General features: G+C 32.4%; 3 protein-coding genes across 5 annotated transcripts; 1 reads left to right on the top strand and 2 right to left on the bottom strand.

Moving 5' to 3' along the window:
* Positions 1 to 234: 234 nt before the first annotated feature.
* On the bottom strand, positions 235 to 2,696 carry LOC110604062 (sulfite exporter TauE/SafE family protein 5). 3 transcript variants are annotated; one of them, XM_021742127.2, is made up of 4 exons: positions 1,778 to 2,696; positions 991 to 1,131; positions 705 to 854; positions 235 to 564 (listed from the first exon to the last, which is right to left on the bottom strand). In XM_021742127.2, exons 1-4 carry the CDS (start codon positions 2,573 to 2,575, stop codon positions 316 to 318), a joined length of 1,338 nt encoding a protein of 445 aa, XP_021597819.1. In that variant the 5' UTR covers positions 2,576 to 2,696; the 3' UTR covers positions 235 to 315. The 3 variants fall into 3 exon arrangements, with proteins under 3 accessions (XP_021597819.1, XP_021597818.1, XP_021597817.1); XM_021742126.2 differs by having other exon boundaries at positions 235 to 624; positions 705 to 851; positions 1,778 to 2,694; XM_021742125.2 differs by having other exon boundaries at positions 235 to 624; positions 1,778 to 2,689.
* A 6,831-nt stretch (positions 2,697 to 9,527) lies between these two features.
* LOC110603103 (cysteine-rich receptor-like protein kinase 10) lies at positions 9,528 to 15,396 on the bottom strand. Its single transcript, XM_043952014.1, has 8 exons — positions 14,269 to 15,396; positions 13,874 to 13,993; positions 13,582 to 13,784; positions 13,239 to 13,449; positions 12,853 to 13,090; positions 12,562 to 12,712; positions 10,095 to 12,463; positions 9,528 to 9,986 (listed from the first exon to the last, which is right to left on the bottom strand). The coding sequence occupies exons 1-7, from the start codon at positions 15,032 to 15,034 to the stop codon at positions 12,152 to 12,154; spliced, it is 2,001 nt and encodes a 666-aa protein (XP_043807949.1). The 5' UTR covers positions 15,035 to 15,396; the 3' UTR covers positions 9,528 to 9,986; positions 10,095 to 12,151.
* On the top strand, positions 9,819 to 10,964 carry LOC110603097 (cysteine-rich repeat secretory protein 38). Its single transcript, XM_021740775.2, has 2 exons — positions 9,819 to 10,608; positions 10,758 to 10,964. The coding sequence occupies exons 1-2, from the start codon at positions 9,819 to 9,821 to the stop codon at positions 10,835 to 10,837; spliced, it is 870 nt and encodes a 289-aa protein (XP_021596467.1). The 3' UTR covers positions 10,838 to 10,964.
* Positions 15,397 to 15,781: the final 385 nt, after the last annotated feature.

The following is a 15,781-nucleotide window of genomic DNA, read 5'->3' as shown; positions in this document are numbered from 1 at the left end:
CTATACTTCATCATTCTATCTACCTGCTACGCCTGTTTGAATTTAAAATAATATTTAGGTCATTTCCTTTTTCTATTCTTGCATCCTAGAGCCCCAAATCAAAAGCCTAAATCACATAATTATGCTTAATTAAGGGAGTAAGGGGAGCTCCACCAGCCAAGTGTATGCTTTTATCTCCTCCTCCCCCAGCAGGATAATTAGTAAGTGAAATGCTGCTTCATATATGAGAGGTAATTATACTATTTTCTCGCAGAGCTAGCCACTGAAAACTTAGCTCTTTCCTTATTTTTTTTTTTGAACTTTCCTTGTCCTTTTTCAACAGGGGGATTTGAAGCCCATATTGTTGCCAGATTCATAATCTCTCAACACATCAATAGCTCCAAAGCTGGTTATGAGAATTGTACTCAATGCCATCACAGTGCCAACTGAGAAGACAATGATAGAAGCCCTGCCATATTCTTGTATGGTTCTTTGTACTACCAACAGGCCAAGAAGTGAAGCAACAAAACATATAGCTGCAAAGATAAGGGCAGTGTCCGTGTGCTCCATTCCGGATAATAGGTACTGAAACGCAGACATGGTAGATGAAAAAAAGACCATGAAGGAACAAGTTGCAGCAGTTACCTGGAAAAATGATGTGAATTACTTGCTCAGGACTACTATTGTTACTAAAACAATATTAATTGAGTAGTCCCATAACTCACCACTGGTGGTATTCCGACATGAAGAAGAAGTGGGCTGATAAGCATTCCCCCTCCAATTCCAAAAACTCCACCAAGTATTCCCGCTAGTAGTGCCATTATTGGGAAAATGAATCTGTTTGGCATTCTGCTTCTTGTTGAGTCTTCCATCTCCTTAAAGCAAGAATTTTGAAGTTTGAGAAAAATTTTAGTTTCCATTAACCACAATTAACTAACTACTTATGCATTATCGTAGATTAAAATGGTTAATGGAGGAGGCTAATCTTCTTAAATTGGTTGAATTGAGCACCTGTTGGTTTTCAGTTTGATTTTGGCAGTTCTGTTTTCTCAATAGGATGAGGATCCATGCAGTGAAAATTATTGCCAGAGGAATTTGAAGTGATGAGAGAATCCAATATTCTACTCCACATGGCTTCATTGGTGCAATGCCCTGCGTATAATTTGAGATGTGAAGGAAAATAGCCAGGTAAGTTCTCTTTCTTGTTTTATTTTACTAACCTGAAAATTTTTCTTTATATTGCTACCCACTGTAAATGAAATGACTGATAAGATGCATCAATAAGACTGATGTTACTGTTATCACGGTACTCTTAGTTGATGTTGCCTGGACTTATCCAGACCCCAGCATCTAGGTCCTTAAAATTCCTAGTCCTTGGTGACAGCAAAAGCCTGAAACCAAAAGGGATGGGACTACCAACTGGTATATGCAAAGTTCTCTCAACTCTCTTAAAAGCTAGAATCTTGAGGTAGTGGTTGCAGAAAATGGCCAAAAGCCATTTACTTTTCTAACCCACTACTCTTTCTTGGTGCTTTCAGTGGTCCTAAACAGAGGTAAATAGGCAAATCGTAGTGGATAGAAAGGGACCATATCTGCTAGATATTCTCTGTCTAGAGGCCTGAGGGTAAGAAATTCCACAACTCTACACCATGGTTGCTTATTTTAATTTTTTCTTTTTTCCCTTTCTAATCCAGAGCTTTTCTACTTGTAGGAGAATGTGACAGATTTATTACGATAAATTTGCACTTGCTGTAATTAACATTTAATGAGGAGAAATAGAGAAGCAAGAAGTACATACCTCTCCATAACGATTGCCCCGAATGAGATAAAGTAAAGAGAAAGATAACCAGACCAACAGTAAGACCCCCAATTTCTGCCATGGAAATCCCAATTTTTTTTCCACTTCTATACCCAAAAGAGCCTCTTTGTTATTCTCTACCACTTCGCTCGTAATTCTATACCTATCTTTAACCAATGAACCTTCCAAATTTTCATAGCCATTTCTCTTCACCTCTTCTGATTCCATCTTCCAGTGCAGAACCCCATTCTTGAAAGTCTTGAAAGTAGACCAGACAAGAAAAACAACAAACAAAATTGTAATAAGCCACTCTGGGAAAACTAAATTACAAATTACTCCAATACCAACTCCCAGTAACATGCATGGCTCTGACAGAAGTGTAATATCAAAAATCAAAGCTTCACCGCCAAATTTAGGACTAAACAGGTTACACATGACATTAGCTATAGACCCTCCAGTGACCATAAAAGCTGAGAAACTTGAAGCTGTTTTGAGGTCTAGACCTGCCACTATAGTAAGTATAGGAATAAATAAACCTCCGCCACCAATGCCACCTGCACTAGATATAGAAGCAGCTATAAAGCATAAAATTCCTGCTAACACTGTAGGGGGTGCTAGTTTCAGTGTTGATTCTTGGGATTGAATCTGATGATGTCTCCAGTGAGCAACTTTGTTGAGAAACTGATCAGTTTTGAGAATAGTGAACAAGGGTTGTGTTTGTTCAGCATTAGATTGGCAAAAAGTGATCAAAATGGCAAGGGAGAGAGCCAGGCCTGGTAAGATACTGAGAGTCTTCATTTGGTTAAAGCTTTGGTGATGTGTTGTGGTGTGTCAACAATGAGTTGCCTAGGTGTCTTTATATGAGGAAGAAGGATCTGATGTTGCATGGCATTAGTGAAGAAAAGACAACACAATATGATAAAAGAGACTATTTTTAAATGAATTTTTCTGCTATTACCTTTATCTACTGGGCAATAAGAGACTGGTAATATAGCTAACACTTAACATTAAGCAATGTAGCTTATTTGGAAGCTAGTATTAGAAATCAGTGGATGAGCACCATTCAGCGATGTGGACATTAAATTATATTATAAATAAAAAGATCATTTTTTAAATAATGATAATTATTTAAAATGAAGTATTGATTAAAATATATAAAAAAGGGGATTTATTTTATTATCCCTTCATTCTAATGTCTCAAATTGGTCAAATTGTGACTTGAGCTGTAGCCAAGTATGGACTATATCTAGTATTTTTGTAATGGATATTCAGATTAGGATAGAGCAGAAGGAGCTGGCCTTTTAATTAATTAGGCCAACCCCCAAATATCAGAAATCATTTGGAGTATTAGAAACCCAAGTGGGACTTTAAAATGAGAAATTATTTGTTAATCTGTTGCATGTAAATAAATTTATTAGATTATAGTGAAACTCAGCGTAATTTGGTAAAAAAATTAATTTTTAGAACTATTTTTCTCACACTGTGTCAAAAGAGCACACACGACAATGAAATTAGGGGTTGGCACTATTCGGTTTAAACTGAAAAAATTGATCGAATCGAATTAATTTTAAAATTTAGTTCGATTTTTTATTCAATTCGGTTCGATTTAATTTTTAATTTTAAAAATTTTAATTATTTCTGTTTGATTCGGTTTTTATGAAGAAAAAATTAAAAAAATTAAATCAAATCGATAATAATATATTATTTTTAATAATATAGAAAAATTAAATTATATTAAAATTAAAATATTTTAATTAAATTTTAAAAAATTAAAAATAAAGTTAAAAAATAAAAAATTTATTAAAAATTAAAATTGATTAAACTGAAATGAATCAGATCGATTTAATTTGATTTTTGATTAAAATTAATTTAATTTAATTTTTATAAATATTAAAATTTTAATTTTTAATTTATTTAATTCGATTTAATTTTAAACCAAACCGATTGAAATTATCACCCATCTGAAAATTATATCCCAGACATACATAAGATATGCTAAAAAGAAATTAAAAAAATGAAAAGAGCACGGATTTTACAAGATGCGGTAATGTGTGTACGTCCATCCGCGAAGCTGCTGCAGTCCTTTTTTGTTTTTTATGAGAAAATTCTGCCAATATATCAAATTACGTTATTTATAGGGTGATTTATAATTAAATCACTGAGGTTTAGTAAAGTTTATAAATTAATTTTTATTTTTTTTAGTAATAAATAATTTAATTGTTGATTTTTTATTTTATTGATAAAATAATTATTCTGTTAAATTTAGTGTTAATCAATAATTAATCAAATAAATCAATAAAAATTAAAAGAATTAAGTTATTATACATTATTCAAAATAAAAAGACTAAACTGTTGTAAAAATTAAAATTTAAAAAATTAATTTTTGTTTAGAATTAAAAATTTTATAAAAATTTAATTTAATTAATTTTATTTTAAATATTTGTTTGTAATAAAGAATTTAAATTTTTTTAATTTAAATTTTTTTTAAAATATTTAGATATGAAATCGTGATTGATTTTATAAGAATTTATTTAAAATTTTTTTTATTCATGTCAAATAAAGAGTAAAGGATTATAATCTAATAGTGAATTTTAATAAAAATAATATATTATTAATAGAATGAAAATGTAAAAATTAAATTATTTATTATTAAAATAATTAAGACTAAACTGTGAATTTTTATTAAAATTCAGAGAATATTATAAATTACCTATTTTTATGGCGGTCACAACTGATACCCACAATACAATATTATTTTTGCAATAATAGAAACGTTCAGATCATAGTTGTCAAATCGAAATTTACAATCTTCATCTGCTTCCCGTGAACTGAGAATCAATCAAATTGTAACATTCAGTTAAAATATTTTCAAAATTAATTAAAAATATTATATACTATAAAAAATAAATAATTAAAAAGTAAAAAAAATAATGGATTAAATGATCAAAATATTATAAAATATGAGAATTATAATTATAAAAGTAAATTATAAAAACTAAAAAAAAAATATTGCATCTCTCTCTCCGACAACAACATCATCATCATCAAGTAAAGTCTAAACAACATATAAATTTCTCCGTCGTTTAACACTTTCCTCAAAATATCTATGGGGATTACCTTTGATTTATTGATACTGAACATTGAAGCTGTCTGAGACTAGTTGAACTCATTTTTGTTTTATTTTAAAAAAGAAGCTTGTATGAACATGATGATGAAGGTGCAGTGTCTGTCTCATTTCGTGTCTGGTAATACTCACCTGGTACATTTCTAAATCCGTACTGTTGGGACAGGAACCAGCTGGAAGTTTCGTTTCTCACCTAATCTGTCCAAAAAAAGAAAGAAAATAAGGACGACGACAACTAGAAGTGGGTGGGTTTAGATCTCCTTCCTTTAGTAGTTTTCTTTTCTATTTATTTGGAATAATTCAATTTGTAAAAAAAAAATTATTTACAAAGAATTTTTGTAAAATAATATATCATTTTAATTTTTTTAAAATATTTTTTTTAAAAAAAATTGATTATTAATTATGTAACTTAAATTTTAAATATTTTATATGTAATTGAGAAAATTACTTTTTAGTCCCTAAAATTTAACGTAATTAATACTTCTGTCTTTCTATTTTGACGATCCAACACTTAAGTCCTTCACTTTCTCTTCCGTCCAAATTCGTAATCCTTCCGTAAAAAATAGCCATTTAGTCAAAGAGTCAAAAGATGAAAGGTGAGATTTTTTTTTATCAAAAACGCCTTTAATGAAATTGTTAAAACCCCTTTCAACGTGAATCCCTCCATCATTTTTCTTTCTCGTATTTTTTCTATTTCTTTTCGGAAAGGAAAAGTTTTCATTGCATCAACTCTAACAACATTTGGATCATAATGCACAATTTCAACTAATAGTCGTGCAACTTGTGTACAAAGTTTGGCCATTCTATCCAGAGTCACAGTATGATCGCTTACACAATTGAATATTTTGTTACTTTTTCTGGATTCTCAACAGCTGCTATAAGCATAGAGGACAAGTTTCTAACATGAGCAATATTAGTTAGCTGCATCCCAAATCCAGGGATGGGCACTGGCCTTTTCCGGACAATCCTTGTTTAGAATAAAACATCCTCAATTTTGTTCTTAAACCAGTCCGCTATAGGTCTGTTTGTGAAGGTTGATTAAGATTGATTATTTATATTAATAATGGGTTTGAGTCCATAAGCATAATGTTGACAAACCTCACAATATCAAGGTCCTTGCCATTGTTATCTAACACCACATCAAAGGTTGCTCCTTCCACCGCTTTTTCAACTTCTGCTGGGTCTCCTCACATTGTCCGCCATCCCGCACTCACAATTTTCTAAATCAGAAAGAAAATGATAAAAGAAATAAAGTTCTCATGGAAATTTCATCAAGTTTCCATGGAAATTTCAAGAATTATTTAATGATTTCTAGAATTCATTGAGAATTTAAAGAAATGAAGAGAAAAGAAGAGAGAGGGGATGATTGAGAGGAAGAAGAAAAAAGAGAGATATGCGGAGAGGATAAAAGAAATAGAGAGGGAAGAAACAGAGAAGATATGAGGGAGAAGAAGGATGGAGGGATTCACATTGAGAAGAGTTTTAACAATTTCATTAAGGGCACTTTTAGTAAAAGTTTTCACCTCTCACATTTGACTCTTTGATTAAATGATTATTTTTGACGGAAGGACTACGAATTCGGACGGAAGAGAAAGTAAGGGACATAAGTGTTGGGTCGTCAAAATAAAGAGATAGAAGTGTTAATTATGTTAAATCTCAGAGACTAAAAAGTAATTTTTCCTATATAATTTCATCTAAAAAATTCTACAATTCGAATTAAATGGATAAAAAAAATAAAATTCTAAAAATCTATTTTATGAGCGAAGAGATTGTATCATATGATATTGTTGAGAAATGCATTGAAAATAAGGTTTGAAAATTTTTAGAGATTATATCATATTTTTATAATATTTTTTTATTTTTTACGAATATAAATTTTATAATTAAATTATGTTAAATTTATTGTATTTTTCTCTTATATTTGGGAATAAAAGGATCTTAATCGGCTTTAAATTGTGCATTTATTAATAAATAAGAGAATTTAAAAAAAAGAATTAAATGAATTTAATTATTATAAAATTTTTGGGAGTTGGTCTAGATTGAAACATTGGGTAGGTAATTCTATAAAAAAATATTAATGCAAACTCCAATGGACAAAAACAACAAATAGACAAATGCCAGTTGCTGAAAAAGCATTCATGCACGTCTTATCCTCTTGATGTAATTTTCTTTTTTTACCTGCATTTTGGGTGGGAAACGTCTTTTCTTTTAACAAATAAGGCTTCTCACAGTGTTAGGATTTTCATCACAATTCTATAATAGCCAACTTTAATAATTGTTGCTAGGCAATTTATAGGCCTTCAAAAAGTGACTTAGGTACGGCAGCATGTGAGATTAAATCGATCACTTTTTAGAATTTAACTTAATTAAATTACCAAAAGTAAGTTATTTTTTTTTCACTAAAAAAATTCATTTTTAGAAAATTAAGAAAAAATGATTTTTGTTTTGGTAATAATAACTTCAATGGTAAAAATGAAACTCATTTTGACTTGTTTGTTTTACTATGTTTTGATTAAAAAGCATCCCATCATTATTTGTAAGCAAGTGGAGAAGAATATGCAAGAAGGCATTGAGAACAAGATCAACTCAATCCCCACATTTACTCTTAGTCTCACACCTAATTGATTTGATTTTAGATAAAAAGGTGGGATCTTTCACTCATTTGATTTTACTCCAATTCTATTAATAAACTTCACATTCTATAGTTATATTCTATCTAAATTGGATTACCAATATCAAAATTAAAATGAAAATCAAATCAAATCAAATTGAAATAATTTAATTTCAAATTGTACTGAAATATCTAAAAATTAAAATGTCTGAATTTAACATAATTAGCCGTCCTTAAATCTTTATTAAAAATGAAATTTTGAATAATTGAAAGTGAAAAGTCTTAAAAAATTAAAAAATTAAAAAATTAAAAACTGAATTGAATCATTTGAACTGAAGATAAAATTGAACAATCAAAGTAGGATTGTTACATATGATTTAAAAAAAAAAAAAAAAAAGCAAATGTAGAGTTAGAGAGAATCCTAATTACTAAAAGATCCCCATAAGTCCCAGGTCTGTTGCAGGCGCAAAAAGAAGAACTGCGTACTTTTAATTATTTTGTATTTAATGTGTGGCCCATTCTTGATTAATAATTTTTCATCGACATCCAATAGACTAGAAAAAGGTGGGTTTGGATAAAGGGAAAGAGTTGCATCCTTGTCACAACCCATCAATAATCACTTTACTCTGATTAATCTACAACCAATAAAATCATTTTTCACACTACTTTTTATTTATAGTAGTCTTTAACAGTTCTTAAATTGGAATCTTAATCACAATTAATTTTATTAAAATAAAAATTTAATACGAAAAACATAAAGGAAGAAAGAATAAAAGAAAGAGAATTATGTGTTGGTCGCGGAAATTCTATAAAAGAAAAATAAAATCTTTAAATCTTATATTAATACCCTAAATTTTTAATATTAGATGATTAAACCGAATTCTTCAACTTGTTTATACTAAAAACTTTAAGTGCTTGTTTAGTTATTAGTGAAACTTTCAAATCTAATTTGAGCTTTTTTTTAGCCAAAAAAATAAAAAAGAGAAATATAAAATAGAAGACTTGGTTTTGGATCAAAGGCCGTAAAGCAATAGCAGTATGGGCCATCAAAGAAGGTCTTCCTTGCCTCTTTATTGTCCATTCCCTATGGAATATGGATCATTGGTCTAGTAAGCTTGGGAATTAACAATCTTTTTAAAGGTTAAATTCTCCTACTTAGTCACATTCAAGAAGAAAAGTAGGAGTCGACATTCATTTAGTTAAATCGACCCATCAAATTTTTAATTAGTCGGAAGTTTTATTGATTTTTAAGATATTAACTGAATTGAATGAAAATTAAAAAAAATAAATTTAATTAGTTAATATTTATACTAAAATAATCTCAAAAATTAAACTTTTAATAAATCATTAATCTATAATCAAATCAAACTAGATATAAATTTATAAAAATAATCAAATTTTATCGGTTCGATTCAATTATAGGATATAACCGAAAAGCACAACTCTAAGGAAAAAGTTGACATGATTACTTTGGAATAGTATTCTAGCAACTTGATCCATTTTGTAAGTAGATTAGTAGCAACTTGAAATCAATGTTACAATGATAAAATTATTATTACACCATAGATGGGCGAATCTTTATAAGTTGTTTTTGAATATGTAGCACTCTTATTATGATGAGGTTGAATCGAAAAATGCTCATAAAATCACTATATATACTATTTGTTTCTTTTCTTTTTTTTTAATTAAAATTTTTTTTTAATCGGAAATTAAAAATCGGATTAAAATCCAAAAACTCTCAAATTTATTCAAATGCACTTACCACTAGGTTAAGCATACGAGTGGTATTTGTTTCTTTTCATTAGGTTTATTTTGATATTTAAAAAATAATTTCACATATATCTACCACTTTTAAATAGATTTATAAGGTATATAAGGGAATTTTAAGGGGTTCGGCTCCTATCTTCCATCCCCATCTAATCGATAAAAAAAATATATATATATTGCACAGTGATGGAAAATCCATAGTTTATTCTCTTTGCTTATCTACAACTTGGGTATGTTAGACATTTAACTAAAAGCAACTAGTTTCAATTGAATTCATATTTTATTTTTCTAATCCATTTGAGACAGATAACTTGAAAAGTTGGTTTCAATTAAATACAATTTTTTGCTTGCTATTGCTAAGCATATCCATCCAAGAGCATGACTCGGACAAAAGTAAATTAATTTGGTTTGACTTCAATTTTTATAGTGCTCACACATATTCATCCTAGGAATAATTGCAATCCAAGCATAGCAAGTTGACTTCATCATCCAAAAGGCAAAATGCTAAGATTTGATGGTACTTCTTTTCCCCATTAATAATGAAACTAAAGCTCATTCATCACCTCAGCCTCTTTTCTTTACCTTGGATTCAAAAAGAAATGGAGATTTTCATTTTATTATCAACCTTAATGTTGTTAACTAACCTTTCTCTTGCTGATACTAATGAGGTCCTTGGCTTGCAGTGTTCAGGCTCTGATAATGCAACCCTGGAGAATCAATACCAAGTCAATCTCAATAATCTCCTGGATTCACTTGCAGCAAATGGGCCTATTCACAATGGATTCTATACAGCCACAGAAGGGAAAGGAACTTACAGGATTTTTGGCATTACCCAATGTAGAGGTGATGTTTCTCCCACAGATTGTGCAGCTTGCATCAGGAACTCTACCATGGTGCGTGGCTGTTCAACTAGTAAGAATGTTACTATGTGGCTTACATGGTGTGTTCTTCGCTATTCAAACATGAGCTTTTTTGGTGTATGGGATCAATCTGCAATGGCTTTAACCAATGATACTAATTTCGAAAACTCAAACGTGGTTTCTCAAGGGCTTAACTTCATGAATGAGCTTGCCGCTACGGCTCCACAGTCACCGCTGATGTTCCAGACTGCTGTGTTGGATGTTGGACAAAGTGGGAAGAGATATGGGATGGCTCAGTGCAGTAGAGATATCAGCAAGAGTGACTGTGGCAGGTGCTTTGTTTATCTGTTGGCGACTTTCAGAACCACAATTGGGAACAAAAGAGGATGGGAGATTCATGGAGCTAGTTGCAGCATGTGGTATCATGATTACCAATTCTATTTCAACTTCTCAATCCCTGCAAATGAAGGTTAGTCACAAAATTTGCTGAATTGTATTGTTTTCCTTAGATTCAATCATCAGAATGTCTAGTTATCAGAACATAAAATCCTGACAATTCATTTCAAAGAACAAAAATAGAATCTTGGGCTAATTGCTGGTTTGTACTTGGCAATACAGGAGCTATGAAAATCTCACATGAACGAGTTGCAATTCGGTTGATGATTCCAGTGCTATTGTTCTTGTTATCTAGTCTTTGAATGATTTCTCTTGGTCAGCTAAAAGCCGAGGGCTGCAAAGTCAGTGGAATTTTTTTTACAGATTTGTTTGGTTTTCCATTTTGGTTTGTAGAAGGAAACCATCACACAAATTTTATTTTCTCTTCTCTATGCTTTTCCTTAAACTTTCTCTCATTTTCTCAGCAACCAAACAAAGTCAATAAAAGATTTTAACTAACAAGAAATAAATTTGAATCATTGAAAAGAGAACTACATTTTAAAATTCTCCATAACCACAACCAAAACCAGTAAACTACCATTGAATAAGGGAACATTTTACTTTCTCAATTAGAAATAAAATTCAAACCAAAAAATTTTCCCTTTCGTTTGCTTCTCTCACATTTTATCAACAACTGAACTGAATTTAACTAGGGGCAAATGCACTTGAGTGGACGGACACAATCAATGAAACTCGAATGTCGTCTTTTGGTGGAAATGACTCTGGAGAAGGTGGTGGCTAAAAGCGGAGAGAGAAATCTGGGTTTGCGTTGCCGGAGAAGACGATAAGAGAGCGAGATGCATCACCGTTGCATCAAAATGGCCAGCATCCGCCGAGGTCGTCACCCCACCCATGATGAAATGCACCGCTGGAAGCCTCAGTAGATACTTGGTGCGCATCGCCAAATCGTAATGAGTCGCAAAATTGGGTTATCTGGGTCGGATTGATTTATGGTTGAATTTATTTTTTAATTTAAAATAAAAATTCTCTCATAGTTCATTTAATCAAAATTTATCATAATCCTTTTGTTTTTTGGATTTTAAGAGCATATTTGTGGGAAATGGCGAAGATCAACTCTCCTTCGGTATGACATTTTAGAGTCTTCCATGTACTGAACTTGGGCCTCTTTTATGGGCAACCTTTGGTGTTGGGCTTAGTAGCCTTTTTTTTTGTACTGGCCTTAAAAGCCCAATGAATTATACTTAGAAAATTATACTTAGATGCATGCAAGTATAAGTTGAGTTGACTCAAATTTGATCAGTGGGACAATAAAGAGTGTAACACTGCACGCACTCGATAAAAGAATCAGTATATTTAGAGAGATAACGATGGATCGGTGGCGCGTCCATGTCATCGACGTTTAAACCGCAGAGAGAAGACACGGTCAAGGAGAATCCCTTACTTTGCTTAAAATTTATTATCTCAGTTTCTTTTTTTTTTTGATGCATAGAAAAACCGTCATTCCTTTTTTTTTTTTTTTTGGGTTAAAAGGAAATGTTTCCCACAAAACATGTGCAAGTAAAAAATTTTCAGATGATAGAAAAAGAATAGATTTAATCAGTCGCTCTATCTCTCAACTATCTAGAAACACTAGCTGTGGATTGATCTGATGTAAGAAAGCCAGTTCCTGTCCCAGATATTGAAGACTGATCAGATATTATAGCAAATCTAACCATGGAGTATGGAGCTGTTGATGGTGGAGGAAGATTTGCAGACTTGCTCCCAAGCATGAGAACAACTGATGACATTGTGGGTCTTTCTGCAGGGTCATCTTGAACACACAACAAAGCGATATGGATCCATCTCAAGGCCTCACTTTTGGGACAAGAATGCACTATACTCTGGTCTATCAAATCTTCACCTTTGCCTTCATTCCAGAGTTTCCAGGCCTGTTCAGGGTCATTTAATGAGTTAACTTTTACAGGAACAGAAAAGATCTTGTGCTGAAGTTATAAAAAAATAAGCTGAAGTATGAAGATATTCCTACATGTAATAGAAGGCTAGGGTCATTATCTGGGTTATAGAAGCCCCTGTTCTTTTTACCACTTATGATCTCTAGCATTAGGATTCCAAAGCTGTAGACATCTGACTTGATTGAAATAACACCTTCTAGTGCATATTCTGGAGCCATGTATCCACTGTTCAAGAAAAGAGAGTAATTTCCTCAAACCAAGAATGGATAATGGAGGTGAAGGAAAATGGAAATGCATGATGATTGTTATCAGAATGTCACTCTAATAACAATTTACAGAGAGTGGATATGAAGGAAACTACTTACTATGTACCAACAACTCTGTCAGTGTTGGCTTCAAGTTGATTTCCACCAAAAATTCTTGCAGTGCCAAAATCAGATATTTTTGGATTCATCTCATTGTCCAACAAAACTTTGCTTGCTTTCATATCTCGATGGATGATTTTGAGTCGGGAGTCTTCATGTAGATACAAAAGGCCCCTCGCAGTTCCAGTTATAATGTTTGCACGCTTCGCCCAGTCAAGCTCTCTACTTCTTTTTGGATCTGGCTTTGTGAAAGTGAGGAAGCACAAGTTACTCCGTCAGTGGAAACATCCCTTGATGTATTGTTATGCAAGAAGCAGAACTATTGGAATGAAGCATATGGAAAATCTTAGAAGCATCCACCAGAAAACAGAGGATAGAGAACTAACCAAACAGGAAGACATCAAGGCTAGTGTTGGCCAGGTACTCATAGATAAGAAGCTTTTCATCTCCTTCCATGCAATATCCTAATAGCCTCACAAGATTCTTGTGTTGAAGTTTAACAATTACCATTACTTCATTCCTGAACTCATCAAGGCCTTGCTTTGAAGTTATTGACAGCCTTTTAACTGCTATTTCTTCTCCATTAGGCAGCTTCCCCTGAATGCATTTCAAACTTTGTCAATCAAATCAAATACATCTTAATCCAGTTATTCAATGGGTTTGAATTTATTTTATTTTTAGCCTAACTCCGATAGCAATTGGTGTTTCTCTTAGCTTCTAAGTTCTAACCTTGTAAACTGGGCCAAAACCTCCTTCACCAAGCTTATTTGCTGCAGAGAAATTGTTTGTAGCTGCTCTAATGGTACTCAAATTGAAGTAATGCATTTCTACATTGTGGTCATCATTGCCTACATGCATCTCGCCATCCATCAATTGCTTGCGATTTGAGCCTTCCAAATTTCCTAACAGAATTACTTCACTAGTTTCACCCTCTATGAAAAAGTAACAATTTAATTAAAAAGTGAAAACTTAGTGGGGATTTAACATGAAAATTCTACTTTGTGCAATTAAGAATGTCCACCTGAATGTCTTCTCTTCTTGCGGTAGCAATAGTACCAGAAACCCAAGAGAGCTCCAATTACCACAACTGACGAAACAGCAACGACGATTGCAATTATTTCTGTGTTGCTTCCTCCCTTTCCTTCTTTCATTACATAATAATTAGTCATGATCTAATAGTAACACATAAATAATAATGATTTTCTGTTAAAAGAGCAGAGAAAAACTGACTGGGATGGCTTAATTGATGCGCTTGAAAATAAAACCCAACAGTTTCTCTAAAATCATCTTTTTCTAAGACAAAAATCTCTGCCTTTTTGGAAGGATAATCAATTTCATTAACAGGGGATTAGTCGAGTCGTAACAGATGAGATGAATTGCGTGCAGTACCCAGGTAAATATTCATGTTTGACTCACCATTATCGGGCTGCGGAGGCACCGGAGTTGTTGGTGGTGGTGATTGTTGTACATAGAATAGGGTTTGCTCATACCTTAAGTTGCAACTTGGTGCTAAAATACGCCATCCTATCTTCCCTTGGCAACATCCCTGGATAGCCTTACTCAGTTCACTCAAGCATGATGTACAGGAACTACTATTGAGATCCCTAGTACACTGAACCAAAGCATATCTACTTTCTGTTACTGATTCATCCGTTCCAAACTTCTCCTCTGACTTTGGAACTTGAACAATTAGATTGTATATCAGTGCTAGAGCAGCAAAATTTGGTTCATCAGGTGAGGTAGTGTTTTTTGTATTCCACATCAGCAATCTAGGAGAGGTTTGTTCTTCCCCAAAGAAGTTTGTATCAGAGTAACGCAACATGCACTGATCATACCATATGATCGCAGATTTCTTAGAAGTGCAGCGCTCTTGTATTTCTTCAGCAGCAGTATCAACGCAGTTCTGGCAGGTACTACCTGAAACATCTCCACGGCAGAGGTAGAGGCTGTAAATTCCATCGGATGAATCATTGTAGAAGCTGTCGACGGTGGCCTTGGAAGATAGAGAACTCAGTTGGGCAGAAAGATTTGATCTGAAATTAGCACTGGCAGTGTCATTGGCTGCACCTAAACAGATATGAGCGTTGTAAGTTGCTTCTTGGCAATCTATGGAGCTAATAAGCGCAGAGATCATTAAGAGAACAAGAAAGGCTCTGGATTTGTGAAAGGAAAGCATGATCATCTTGTCCTTGGCTTTGATGGAAAAGAGGTCAAATTCAGATTTATGCTTATTTTCTTATAAATCTTTTTATTAGCATTCATTGAAGACTGGCACTATAGGTTCTCTTCTAGGTTTACCAACTCTTGACTGGGTTATTTTCTTTTATATTTGGTAGAGGAAGAAATAAAATTTTGAGAGTGAACAGCTTTCAAGACAAGATAGTTTCTTGTCTATGTTCTAATGCCATTCGTCATCCTTTTGGAGACGAATTAAGAATAGAAGACTTAGTTGAGGATGCGGATGGTTGAAAATTGTGTGCAGTCAAATATTATGTCCTGCTAACTCAAGCGTGTGGTGACTGGGTAACATATGGCATCCCCGCGATGTAGATTGGTGCTTTGGTCAGATATTGATAACTGCGTCTCTCTGTTGGTCAACCTGTAGGGCTGGCTGTGCATGATTACGAAAATATTTTCTATGCATTCAGTGTATGTAAATTTCGCTAGATTAATGGTGAGACTCGTAATTTTTAATTTATATATTATTTATTTATTAATCAAATGTATGTGCATTTAGATGCGTGTAAATTTTTGTTTGAAATTTGATTGTAGAAATTTAAAACAAATGTTATTGGGTATTGAATCGGGGGTTAACTATCGGTCGATTTGATTTAAAATTAAATTAAATTAAATAAATTAAAAATTGAAATTTTAATATTTATAAAAATTAAATTTAACTGATTTTAGTTAGAAATTAAATTAATTCGAT

This window comes from Manihot esculenta, chromosome 16 (genome assembly GCF_001659605.2).
Source record: "Manihot esculenta cultivar AM560-2 chromosome 16, M.esculenta_v8, whole genome shotgun sequence".
Lineage (NCBI taxonomy): Eukaryota > Viridiplantae > Streptophyta > Magnoliopsida > Malpighiales > Euphorbiaceae > Manihot > Manihot esculenta.
This window is presented reverse-complemented; position numbering and strand designations above follow the sequence as displayed.

What these genes read in the sequence shown, in the direction of transcription:
- LOC110604062 (XM_021742125.2), bottom strand. Translation starts at nt 2,575, where the DNA reads ATGAAGACTCTCAGTATCTTACCAGGCCTGGCTCTCTCCCTTGCCATT. An exon ending in ATCAAACTGAAAACCAACAG is followed by an intron (nt 855 to 990) that starts GTGCTCAATTCA and finishes TCTTGCTTTAAG; the next exon opens with GAGATGGAAGACTCAACAAG. An exon ending in ATGTCGGAATACCACCAGTG is followed by an intron (nt 625 to 704) that starts GTGAGTTATGGG and finishes TCATTTTTCCAG; the next exon opens with GTAACTGCTGCAACTTGTTC.
- LOC110603097 (XM_021740775.2), top strand. Translation starts at nt 9,819, where the DNA reads ATGAAACTAAAGCTCATTCATCACCTCAGCCTCTTTTCTTTACCTTGG. An exon ending in CTCAATCCCTGCAAATGAAG is followed by an intron (nt 10,609 to 10,757) that starts GTTAGTCACAAA and finishes TTGGCAATACAG; the next exon opens with GAGCTATGAAAATCTCACAT.
- LOC110603103 (XM_043952014.1), bottom strand. Translation starts at nt 15,034, where the DNA reads ATGATCATGCTTTCCTTTCACAAATCCAGAGCCTTTCTTGTTCTCTTA. An exon ending in CAAGAAGAGAAGACATTCAG is followed by an intron (nt 13,785 to 13,873) that starts GTGGACATTCTT and finishes ACTTTTTCATAG; the next exon opens with AGGGTGAAACTAGTGAAGTA. An exon ending in GTTTTGGCCCAGTTTACAAG is followed by an intron (nt 13,450 to 13,581) that starts GTTAGAACTTAG and finishes AAATGCATTCAG; the next exon opens with GGGAAGCTGCCTAATGGAGA.